This window comes from Moschus berezovskii, chromosome 1 (assembly GCF_049115385.1).
Source record: "Moschus berezovskii isolate FMDL1 chromosome 1, NW_MosBer_1.0, whole genome shotgun sequence".
In the NCBI taxonomy this organism is placed as follows: domain Eukaryota; kingdom Metazoa; phylum Chordata; class Mammalia; order Artiodactyla; family Moschidae; genus Moschus; species Moschus berezovskii.
The window spans coordinates 12,046,564-12,059,889 of NC_142460.1; the positions used below are offsets into that span (position 1 = coordinate 12,046,564).

General features: G+C 50.3%; 1 protein-coding gene across 1 annotated transcript in view; it reads left to right on the forward strand.

The window, feature by feature from the left end:
• Positions 1-13,326, forward strand: part of PLCL2 (phospholipase C like 2) — a 227,755-nt gene that overhangs the window by 123,407 nt on the left and 91,022 nt on the right. The window contains exons 2-3 of the mRNA XM_055416903.2: positions 4,444-6,930; positions 10,176-10,379. Of these exons, the coding sequence (XP_055272878.1) occupies positions 4,444-6,930; positions 10,176-10,379 (2,691 nt within the window). The remainder of the gene's footprint in view (positions 1-4,443; positions 6,931-10,175; positions 10,380-13,326) is intronic.

Here is a 13,326-nt window from a genome sequence, read left to right on the forward strand (position 1 = left end):
GAACAAAGATTATGGCATCTGGTCCCATCACTTCATGGGAAATAGATGGGGAAACAGTGGAAACAGTGTCAGACTTTATTTTTTTGGGCTCCAAAATCACTGCAGATGCTGATTGCAGCCATGAAATTAAAAGACACTTGCTCCTTGGAAGGAAAGTTATGACCAACCTAGATAGCATATTAAAAAGCAGAGACATTACTTTGCCAACAAAGGTCCGTCTAGTCAAGGCTGTGGTTTTTCCCATGGTCATATATGGATGTGAGAGTTGGACTGTGAAGAAAGCTGATTGCTGAAGAATTGATGCTTTTGAGCTGTGGTGTTGGAGAAGACTCTTGAGAGTCCCTTGGACTGCAAGGAGATCCAACCAGTCCATTCTAAAGGAGATCAGTCCTGGGTGTTCATTGGAAGGACTGATGCTAAAGCTGAAACTCCAATACTTTGGCCACCTCATGTGACGAGTTGACTCACTGGAAAAGACTCTGATGCTGGGAGGGATTGGGGGCAGGAGGAGAAGGGGACGACAGAGGATGAGATGGCTGGATGGCATCACCGACTTGATGGACATGAGTTTGAGTGAACTCTGGGGGTTGGTGATGGACAGGGAGGCCTGGCGTGCTGTGATTCATGGGGTCGCAAAGAGTCAGACATGACTGAGCGACTGAACTGAAGTATTATTCTCGATATGTGTGGGTTAAATTTACAACTGAGCCTTTCAGCTTCTGTCCCACTTAGAATTTTGTGATCCTGTATCGAGAATTGAGAATTTGAGGGTTGGCGCGGAGGCGGGTTCTTTCGGTAGCTGCTTTTCTTCTACACAAGACCTCTCTCTTGTGTTCCTTCTCTTGGTGTGAATAAACGCTGATGGAGTGTCAGAAACGCACTGGTGGGCCAGGTTTATTTACAGACTGTGGTTTTCCCCTCCCAGAAGCTCAGGTGATACATGCTTACAACATTCAGAGCCAGTTCTGAAACGTCACCTGTACTATTTTTAAAAGTATTTGGAGGCATCTCCATCTCAGCAGAAAAGTATGTCTTTTACTCTGGTGCTAGGAGATTTGGTGCAGCCAAGTTGTATGCGTTTCATTTTCCTTTAGTTAAGGAACTGTAGGGGTAGCACAGAGAGTTTCATCACTTTTTAATTTTAAGTTTGAGCTCACTAACATTCGGAGGCAACACAGAAAATAGATTCCGATTCTGCTGCAGACGAGCTGCTTAGCTGAGGCACACGATCTCTGCTGAAAGTGAAAGCCAGTGGAAGTAAACACAAGTGGACCAAGATTCTGGGACAATAGAGGCAAGGAAGGCAATAGCGAGCATCAGAGAGACTACAAGCTGCTCCTTAGGAAAGATGAGCACAGTTGATAAACCTTCAGCCAGACTCATCGCGAAAAAAACGGAAAGGACTCAAATCAATGAAACTGGAAATGAAAAAAGGAGATTACAACTGACAGCTCAGAAACACAGAGGATCATAAGACACTACTACAAGCAGCTCTATGCCAGCAAAACGGACGAGCTGGGAGAAGTGGGTTCGTTCTTAGAAAGGTACAGTCTCCAGAGCAGGAAGAAACAGAAAATGTGAACAGAACAATCACGCAGTGGCATGGAGAACTCCCGAGAAACAGGATTCTGGGGCAGACTTAGCAGGTGGGGGCCCGGGTCTCCTCCGAGAAGCCCAGTCCCCCTCCACGTGCCTCCCTTCCCTTTCTCGGGGCTCCGGGGGGCCGGCTTGCCCTCACGTCCTGCCGCCGCTTCCAGCCAGGGATCCTGGTCCCGCCAGGGATGAGGGCCGGCTCCCGCCAGCTCCCCAGCTGGTCTCTAGGCACGCACGCTTCTCCTCTGATGCCTTCTCCTAGCTTTGTCTGCCGGTGGGAGGGAGAGAAAGCCCTGTGCGTTCAGGCCTCCGTGTGCTGTAGAGAGAACAGGGGTGGTTCTTGGCGACAGCCGATGGAGGGGAAGGAGGGAGGCGCGGTCTCTGATTAGGGGAGTCCCTGCTCTGTCTGCCTCAGCCTGGACTGGGGGGCTGTCGTGTGCCTGTGGCGGGTCAGAGCCCTGAAGTCACCCAGCAAAGCCTGTGAGGAGCAGGGTCGTGTTTCTGCCACCACGAGGATGCAGCTGAAGCCACTGCTTGTCCCGTGGATGTGGGCGTGCAAGCAGGTGTGGGCATGCAAGCACGTGCGGACATTACTAACCTGCTTTGAAACTTGGCTTTCCGCTCTCAATAGCAGAGAGGTCTCTGGGTTCCAAATTTATTACAACATTGTTGTAATAAATTCGAAGGTGGTGGTCCAGTGTTAAGCAATATGTTGAGAATGACAGAATAAATGATTACAACGCTGAGAGACCGCTGTATACACATTTCAGTGAATAAGTGGATCAGTACCTCCATTTATCTTTGTGATTCCTTTTTACTAGTGGCAGCTTTGAGATATAATTTATAAAAGTTATAAATTTACTTAATTAGCGTGTTGTCCTTATGAAAAGTGAAAGCGTGTTTCAAGGCAAAGACAACCCTCACTCTGAAACTCATGTATTCGTTTCATGCCTTTATGCGTGGCAGGTTATAACCTTAATTTCATGCCAACTTGCCTAAATAGATAGAATACAATCTAAATTTAAGGGATTGGAACAGCTATAGTACAGTGCATCTTATGGATACCGTTACTGCAGTTTTAATGTCTTCTGCACTTTATTGTTCTGAGGATACAGCTGTAAAGAAATACTCTGCCATCTGGCTTTTCTGTTTTACCTTCACATTCAGATCACAAAAGCCTCTTTGGTTCATTTGGAAACTTTGAGGGAAACGATACCTGTGTGCTTTAAAGTTTAAGTTTAATTACCTTCTGCAAATTGCTTTTGGAAGTATAGGTAGTTGAAAAGTAAAAATGGTTTTAAATTTCAGACCTAATGAATAGCTTAATCACTTTTCAAAATGTAGAGGTTTTATTCAAAATAGATTCTCTCCAGAGCAGGAAAGTTAGAATGCCTTTGTATGAGATTTTGCATGCTCTTTACTTTATTGCCATGAAAGTCATATAATCCCAATCTTTCTCTCTGCTTCTTATTTATGAATATAATGACTTACTGAAAATTGATCACTAATTTCATATACCTCCTGAGAGGCGGTATCAAGTTTTAGATTTAAACTGTGACAGATGTAGTGAGGCTATTTGAGCATTTTTTTTTTTAATAAAATAATAAAGACGTCTGTACAGGGAAAGAACTTAAATGCACACACAGCTGAGGCGTCAGCTCCTCACGGCGGACGCCCGTTACATCGTGCAGGAAAGCTGAGGAATGATGCAGAGTGCCGTAGAAATAGAAGCTGCCTGAAGTTCTCGCTTGGTAGTGTTAAAAGTCTCTTACTATTAGGAGACTTGTTCTAAACACTCACCTGGCGCACGGGAGCAGGCTTTAATAAATCGAGCTCCAGAATGTTAGAAGCGCCGCCACCCGAAGTCTGTGTCTCCCACCCAGACTCAATATAATGGCAGAAGTAAAACCATATATATTTGAAGTATTTAGGAGCGTGACTAATCTAATATGAGACTCTGAAGAGCCAGGAATTGCTGCTGGAATTCCAGGGTCCACTCATGTAACACAGAATTTAATGGCTCATGCCGAGTTTTCCAGACGCAGCCCAGACGGCTCAGTGAGTCCACGTGGTTAGGGAGCGGTTTCAAGCTTTACTGTACATTCCCGTTTCCTAGAGCAATGCCTAAAATGTAAATGCCGGGGCATCACTCCTCAGAGAGCTGATTCCATGGGAATTCTGAGGAAAGTGGTATAGTGACAGCCTTTTGAGAAGCCTGGTTAGGAGAGTGGTATCCAGCAGGGCCTGCTGAGTGGGTGTGTGACTTGTGTGTGACTCGGGCCCTGGACGGGCCTTAACGCCCTTCTACGGCCTTCTTGAATTCAGTTTCTGAATACCGAGTCCTGCTTGGTCATTCTTCCCCTGAGCCCTGCAAACCATGTGGCCAGTTCTGTATGCAAGCTTTTATTGTGTATTGCTTTTAAGTCGTGTCTCTTGATATTTATGGGTTGCAATTATTCAATTTATTATTTATTATTATTACTCAAAAAAAATAATGATTTTTTTTTTAACCTCTCTGTATTAGGCTGTAATGGAGAAGGCAATGGCACCCCACTCCAGTGTTCTTGCCTGGAGAATCCCAGGAATGGGGGAGCCTGGTGGGCTGCCGTCTCTGGGGTCACACAGAGTCGGACACGACTGAAGTGACTTAGCAGCAGCAGCATTAGGCTGTAAACACAGAGGCCATTTCTAAGCTTCAGAAGTGACTGTGCGCCATGCATTATAGGCCGTACAATAGGAAATCCTAAGAGTGTGAGTTTTCTCCCAAGGAAACTAAATTTCTGTTCCTAGTCTTGAACACAGAAGCCTCCGTTTCTGCTCTTCTAATCCACTGTGGTTTTTCTCTCCTAGGATGGTACGAAACAGAAACGAGAGCGGAAGAAGACCGTCTCCTTCAGCAGCATGCCCACAGAGAAGAAGATCAGCAGTGCGAGCGACTGCATCAACTCCATGGTGGAGGGTTCCGAGCTCAAAAAGGTCCGCTCCAACTCTAGAATCTACCACAGGTACTTCCTGCTGGACGCGGACATGCAGAGCCTGAGGTGGGAGCCCTCCAAGAAGGATTCTGAGAAAGCCAAAATCGATATTAAGTCTATCAAGGAAGTGAGGACAGGGAAAAACACAGACATATTCCGCAGCAACGGTGTTTCCGACCAGATATCCGAGGACTGTGCTTTTTCGGTCATCTACGGGGAGAATTATGAGTCACTCGATTTGGTTGCCAACTCTGCAGACGTTGCAAACATCTGGGTCACGGGACTGCGGTACCTAATTTCTTATGGAAAACATACCCTTGACATGTTAGAAAGTAGCCAGGACAACATGAGGACTTCTTGGATTTCACAGATGTTTAGTGAAATTGATGTAGATAACCTGGGACATATAACTCTGTGCAGTGCCGTGCAGTGTATCAGGAACCTCAATCCTGGCTTAAAAACAAGCAAAATTGAGCTTAAGTTCAAAGAACTGCATAAATCCAAGGACAAAACTGGTAGTGACGTCACAAAGGAGGAGTTTGTTGAGGTTTTCCACGAGCTTTGTACTAGACCTGAAATTTATTTCCTTTTAGTTCAGTTCTCAAGCAATAAAGAATTCCTTGATACCAAGGACCTGATGATGTTTCTGGAGGCAGAGCAGGGCGTGGCGCACATAAATGAGGAAATAAGCCTTGAAATTATCCACAAGTATGAGCCATCCAAAGAGGGTCAGGAGAAGGGCTGGCTTTCCATAGACGGGTTCACCAACTACCTTATGTCACCTGACTGCTACATATTTGATCCAGAGCATAAGAAGGTCTGCCAGGACATGAAGCAGCCTCTGTCTCATTACTTTATAAACTCGTCTCACAACACATACCTGATTGAGGACCAGTTCCGAGGCCCCTCTGATATCACAGGGTACATCCGAGCTCTTAAAATGGGTTGCCGGAGCGTGGAGTTGGACGTCTGGGACGGGCCGGACAATGAGCCTGTGATTTACACGGGCCACACCATGACCTCTCAGATCGTCTTCCGCAGCGTTGTCGACATCATCAACAAGTACGCCTTCTTTGCTTCCGAGTACCCGCTCATCCTGTGTTTGGAAAATCACTGTTCCATCAGACAGCAGAAGGTCATGGCGCAGCACATGAAGAAGATTTTAGGAGACAAGCTGCACACGACGTCGCCCAGCGTCGAGGAGTCTTACCTGCCGTCCCCAGACGTCCTGAAAGGGAAGATCCTCGTCAAGGCGAAGAAGCTGTCCTCCAGCTGCTCCGGGGTTGAGGGTGATGTTACTGATGAGGATGAGGGGGCGGAGATGTCCCAGAGGGTGGGCAAGGAGAACACGGAGCCGCCCAGCCATGCGCCTACCAAGCGCTTCCAGCTCTGCAAAGAGCTGTCGGAGCTGGTGAGCATATGCAAGTCCGTGCAGTTCAAGGAGTTCCAGGTGTCCTTCCAGGCTCAGAAGTACTGGGAGGTCTGCTCCTTCAACGAAGTGCTGGCCAGCAAGTACGCCAACGAGAACCCCGGGGACTTCGTCAATTACAACAAGCGCTTTCTGGCCCGGGTCTTCCCCAGTCCGATGAGGATTGACTCCAGCAACATGAACCCGCAGGATTTTTGGAAGTGCGGCTGTCAGATCGTGGCCATGAACTTCCAGACCCCGGGGCTGATGATGGACCTGAACGTGGGCTGGTTCCGGCAGAACGGGAACTGCGGCTATGTGCTGCGGCCAGCCATCATGCGGGAGGAGGTCTCCTTCTTCAGCGCCAACACCAAGGACTCGGTGCCGGGGGTCTCCCCGCAGCTGCTGCACATCAAGGTCATCAGCGGGCAGAACTTCCCCAAGCCCAAGGGCTCGGGCGCCAAGGGCGACGTGGTGGACCCGTACGTGTACGTGGAGATCCACGGCATCCCCGCTGACTGCGCGGAGCAGAGGACGAGGACCGTGCACCAGGACGGGGACGCGCCCATCTTCGACGAGAGCTTCGAGTTCCAGGTCAACCTGCCCGAGCTGGCCATGGTGCGCTTCGTGGTCTTGGACGACGACTACATCGGCGACGAGTTCATCGGCCAGTACACCATCCCCTTCGAGTGCCTGCAGACTGGCTACCGCCACGTGCCGCTGCAGTCGCTGACCGGCGAGGTCCTGGCGCACGCGTCCCTGTTCGTGCACGTGGCCATCACCAACCGGAGGGGGGGCGGCAAGCCCCACAAGAGGGGCCTCTCGGTGCGGAAGGGGAAGAGGTCGCGGGAGTATGCGTCCCTGAGGACGCTGTGGATCAAAACTGTGGACGAGGTCTTCAAGAACGCCCAGCCCCCGATCCGGGACGCCACGGACCTCAGGGAGAACATGCAGGTAGGCGGGTAGTCACCGCGGAGGCTCAGGAGGCTGTTAGGGGGTTTCCGCGAAGGGCTGTATAACTGATCTAAAGCATTTTGTCAATTCCAGTTACTTGTAAGAATGCTCACCCACTGATGTCATTTTTTTTTTTCCCATCATGTAAATTTCCAAAAGGGCAGTTGGCCCTTCAACCCGTTGATGACACTTGGGGATGAGGCGGCCTTGTTGCTGAGGCCATAGAAGGCCCTGGTCCCTGGTAGCCCCTAAGGAACGCTTTTTCTAAAACCATAGGTGGGAATCTCTCCTATTGCTGGGTACTCCTGAGCTGGAGCACACGGACAGCCTGTCAAAATGAAAGGACACGTCCTGTCCTTTCTGTGGGGCGGTCCTGCTGCGGGAATGGCAAGTCTAAACAGCTAGTGTCCGTCCTAGTGTTGAGCCTGCTCTTGACTCTGGAGCCCAGCAGTCTACTTGTTTCAGTAAGAGACACATGGTGCCTGTATGTATTAGACATCTAAGATAGTAACCACCTCTAAACCGCATAGCAACTACAAGCAGTCAGTCAGGATTATGTATGTAACTGAGTATCCTCCATGTGTCTAGCAGGATATGGGGGCTGCCAGCAATGCAGAACAAGGCGTGAGGGCTGACACACACACACACACACTCACACACACACACCAGCCCCCTCACACAGACACACACACCGCAACCCCAGCACACAGACAGACAGACAGACAGACACACACACATATACACCATCCCCCAGCCCCTGCACACAGACGCACACACCCCAACCCCGGCACACACAGACACACACACACCAGCCCCCTCACACAGACACACACACCCCAACCCCAGCACACAGACACACACACACACCAGCCCCCTCACACAGACACACAGATACACACACACCAGCCCCCCCCCACAGACACACACACCCCAACCCCAGCACACAGACAAACACACACACACACACACACCAGCCCCCAGCCCCTGCACACAGACACACACACCCCAACCCCGGCACACACAGACACGCACACACACACACACCAGCCCCCTCACACAGACACACAGACAACACAAACACACCAGCCCCGCACACAGACACACACACCCCAACCCCTGCACACAGACACACACACACACAGACACACACACACATCAGCCCCCACACACAGACACACACACAGCAGCCCCCACACACAGACACACACACCCCAACCCCTACACACAGACACACACACCAGCCAGCCCCCGCACACAGACACACACACCCCAACTCCAGCACACACACACACACACCAGCCCCCGCACACAGACACACACACACCCCAACCCCCACACACGACACACACACACCAGCCCCCACACACAGACACACACACATACACCAGCTCCCCCCCACACACATACCAGCCCCCACACACAGACACACAGACACACCAGCCCCCACACACAGACACACACACACACACCAGCCCCAGCACGCAGACACACACACACACCAGCCCCTGCACAAACACAGACACACACACACACCCCAACCCCAGCACACAGACACACATACACAGACAGACACACACACACACCAGCCCCTGCACATGGACACACACTTACACCACCCCAGCACACAGACACCAGCCCCAGCCTGTGTGTCCATCCCAAGGATACGTGTGTATAAAGATATACATGTATATGTTTATGACTATTATGAGCAGAATGCCAGCAGCAAGTAAAACAAAAAGACCTTCCCGCAGCAGAGAAATGTTTTCATTTGTCTCAAAACAAAGCATAATGGAAATACGGAGAGCGTACCCCCCCCACCCCGTCTCCGAGGCTGCCGTGGTCATGGACCTCAGCCCCGAGCAGGCCGCAGTCACACCGGCATGTACTAGAAGCTGCACGTTGCCCTTTGGGGGCTGCATGTATCTGCACTGTGTGTGTACTGTGTGCAGTCGGCGCTATGCCTGGGCCATGGAGCTTGGGTGGGCAGGACCCTGCGGGTTCCTGTGGTTGGGGGGTGGGCATTGGGAAGGGACGGTGGGCGGGGAGCGGGAAACGAAATGACCAGGTTGACGGCAGGTGGAGAAGAAGTCAGGGGGCTCTGAGGGCCCCCCAGCGCTCACAGGAAGGCCTGTCACGGGCATCAGCGTCCAGGATGCTCAGCTTGATGACTATATTTAAAGTAGCATTGATCAAACGTTCCCATTTCAAACCGACGTGCTGCTCATCTCCAAGGACTGAGGCGTTTGAGCGCAGAAGGCACAGGTCTGGGGGGCCTGGAACCCTGCCCTCTGGGCACCAGCCTCAGCCCAGGTCGGGACCCAGGCGTGCCTGGATCTCCCGTGTTTCGGTTAGAATGTCCCTGTTGCGGCAGCGCAGGATCGAGAGTGTCGGCCTCGGCCAGAACCGACTTCAGGTACCATCCTGACCCCTTCCCCTGCCGGCCGCATGACCTCAGACGGACAAGCGGCCACAGCCGAGGCTCGGTCCCCGCGGGCCCAGCGTGGTGGTGGAGGGTCAGATGGGGCCACGTGTAATACGCGTACCTCCACGCGGCGCTTGAATGCCCTCTCACGGCTTTCTGCGGTGCGGAGGGGCTTCCTGTCACGGGTATTTCCATGGCCCACCGCTAGAGATTAGAAATAAAGGACATGGAATGCAGGAGGAGGAGCAGCGGGACCCTTGGAGACGGGGCGATGGGCAGGGCAGGCCGTGGTCCCCAGGCCTCCCACCCGAAACTGCAGCTTCCCCGAAGTTCCTCTAGCTTTGGAATCAGCGGGTGTAAACAGCTGAGAGGGACTCCGGTTCCTACCTGCCAGATGCTCCTCTCCTTTTTGGATGGCTGGCCTACTTGATACTTAGCTGCAGCCTGATTCTATTTTTTTCTCATCTTTTTGAAAGCAGAAGCCATTTTTTTTGTTTGTTTGTTTGCTTGTAATTGCATATCAATGTTTGTGCTGCTGTGAACTTTGATCTGAAAAGTGTCTTTGCCCTTCAAAAGAATTTAACTTGTTTGCCTTTTCTGCCCTTTGGATAAATTGGTGTTACAAATGTCTATGACTACGTTTACTTTGGAAAATAGCCCTTTTTCCCCAGGATAAAATAATCGTTAACCACGTCTGTTGTAATGCTGACACTGACCGTTGCGCCAGGCAGCCCCAGGATACCCAGGTGTGTCGAGTACAGCGTCCTTGGGAAACCCAGCCCCTGCTGAATGACAGAGCGCCTTCTTTCTTCCCGCTGAGCAGAACGCGGTGGTGTCCTTCAAGGAGCTGTGTGGCCTCTCCTCCGTGGCCAACCTCATGCAGTGCATGCTGGCGGTGTCGCCCCGCTTCCTGGGACCTGACAACACGCCCCTGGTGCTCCTGAACCTCGGCGAGCAGTACCCCACCATGGAGCTGCAGGGCATCGTGCCCGAGGTTCTGAAAAAGATCGTGACGACATACGACATGGTGAGTGGCTCTTCCCACTTTCAGGGTGCCCCTGGGGAGGAGGTGTCTTGGGCCAGTACCCCTGATGTGCTCAGGAGCTCTGGCTAAGGACTTTCCTTTACCTGTGCTGGCAGTGTGACTTCCCCGACCTTGCTGCATTTGAAAGACTAGAGTGTCTCATTGTTGCTGTTTTAGAAAGCAGGACTCAGACGCGCCTCCATTGGATGAAATAGTAGTCAGCTTTTCAGGAATACATCTGAATTGCTTTCTAAAGCATACACGATTTTCGGCACGCATAAAGTAAGGATTTTTGTTAATCTTTCCCTGCAGCCAGCCATTGATTCCCCCATATTTTGTTTCATTTTTCAAACTGGCAGAGGTGAGAAAGTTAGTTTTTTTCTAAAATGCCTTTTAAATATCCTCAGAGGCAGGTGTCTCCACCACGTGCCTGGACTGTGCAATGCCCTCCCACCTGACGGCAGCCACCCCGTGGTGCCCATGATTGGTAATCAACTTAGCATCAGTGAGGAATCCTCGGGACACCTAGAATGCTGCATTTTTGCACCTGAGGTCTGTCTTGCATTTTCTTAATTGCATCCCGCTCTCGCTGTCCTTTTTGATTGATTGTAACTCTGAGGGAGGCGTCGGTGGGTGAGCACAGCCCTTTGAAGCTCACAGTGTAGCTGCAGCTATCTGAACCCCTGCGGGCGCCAGCGGTCAGGGCTGAGGGTGGGGTTGGACATTCCCCTCCCAGATGGGCGAGGCTGCCACTTGTGCTTAGAGGCTACAGGCCTCACCCACCCCACCTCCGCCCTCGAAGTGGGCGTTCAGACCACAAGACTCGAGGCTGCTTCTGCCCTAGGCTGCTGTGGTCTGAGAGGGATCGGGAGGGGCTTTGTGAAGTTTAACAGAAATGTTTTCTTGCTGTTCCATAAGTGGATCAGAAAGCGGCAATTCTGAGGACTTGATACAATTTAAAGGAAAGAAAAAAAGGCTTTAGATCAGCATTTTTCACACCGTGCGCTGAGGAGCCTTGGTTTCTTAGGATGTTAATGTGTCCCCAGGGAGAAAGGATTCCGTGTTGAAATAATTTAGGGAAATACTGGTTTGAGTAAAATCAATCAGATGTCCTCTCTCCGGGACTACGTGGGGCCTTTTGTTTGCTGGCAGCGGCCTTCCAAAGGCTGAAGGGCATAGCGTGCCCTGTTTCACGCATTGACTTGACCATGGGATACTATTTTCTAAACAAAAGTTCGGGAAGTATTTTTGTTCTTGGGCTTCTTCACTTGGCCTTATTCACTGACGTCTTTGGGTGAATAAGGTTTGAAAGTGCAAATCAGAGCAATGCAGTATTTTTTTCTCTTTCCCCAGTTTTGTTGAGAAATAATTGACTTTCATATGTAAGTTTAAGGTGTGCTGCCTGATGGTTTGATTCACACATATTGTGAAATGATTACAGTGGGCTCAGTGAACATCCGTCTCCTCAAATAGATGCAATTTTAAAAATAAAGAAGGGAAAAATTTTTTTCTTGTGATGAGAGCTCTTAGTTTTCTCTCTTGACAAGTTTCCTGAGTGTCAGTCGTCTTGTACATTTCGTCCCCAGGACGTCTCTGTCTTGCAGCTGGAAACGTCTGCCCTTTGACCGTTCTCCTTCGATTCTCGGTTCTCCACTTCTGGTAACCACAGCCCCATCTCTTTTTCCATCAGTTAGGCTTTTTCTTTCTGTTTTACTTTCCACACGTAAGAGAGGTCATGAGGTCATACAGCGTTTGTCTTTCTCTGACTTGTTTACACGTAGCATGATGCCTTCAAAGGTTCATCTGTGTTGTAGCAAACGGTAGGATCGCTTCAGTTTTTATGACTGATATTTATATATATATATAATACATGTGTATGCATATATATGTATGTCTTGCAGCTCCTTTATCTATTTATAGACACTTCGGTTGTAGCCATGTCTTGGCTGTTGTAAATAATGCTGCTGTGAACATGGGGTGCAGGTATCTTTTTGAGTTAGTACTTTCATTTCCTTTGGATATGTTCCAAGCAGTGGAATTGCTGGATCCTATGATAGTTCTGTTTTTCATTCTTTCAGGCTCTTCCTTGCCATTTTCCCTAGTAACTGTACCAATTTACATTCCCACCAATAATAAGAATGCAGTGTTTCAAACAGCTCATCAGTTCATTAGCTTAAGAAAAAAAGTGGCATTTGAGGCTGATGCTTGCTATCTCCTGCTCTTTCCAGCTTAAAGCTCATGGGGACGTCAGATAAATAAGGACCAAATGGGACACTGCAGGCTGCGGGGAGTGGCAGTCACCCCAGACAGGAGGGCGGTGGGGCAGAGCTGTCTGTAGACCTCAGGGGGTCGGTGGGGGGACGCTCTGTGTTGGGTGCTGGAGCCGCCACAGTCATGAACACAGGGGAGCTGTCCTGTCTGCTAGGATGGCCGCTGGAGGGAGAAACATAAGAAGCTTGTCCTGAGATACTCTGAGGGGAAAAGGGAAAGATAGGAGAAATGGAGAAGTCTAAAGAATCCTTCCATGCCATGGCTCAGGCTTCCTGGTTAGTTTTATGAGAAGCCAGTAGAAGTAGCTGATATCTGTAAATGCTTTTAAACCTTAAGCCACAAATAGAATCGTTAGCTGGTTTGCAGATCTGTGCTGCTGACCAGCATCTAAGATGACTCACCTGCTCGGGGTCACGGGTCTCACAGCGCCGTTTCTCCCTGGTAACCTCTTTAACAGGACCTTCCTGAGAGTGGACTGTGATGCCCCAGGGAGGTGAGAACTGAACGAGGGTTGGTACCAGGACCTGGTCCGGGCTGGGGGCAGAGCAGGAGGGATCCTGGTGAGGCTGACACAGCACCCACCACGGTACTTGGCACAGGAGTCGCTCAGTACCCCTTGCTTCCCCACCCTACCCTCTCCCTGGGCTGGTGGATGATAACACTTATTATGGAATTCTAA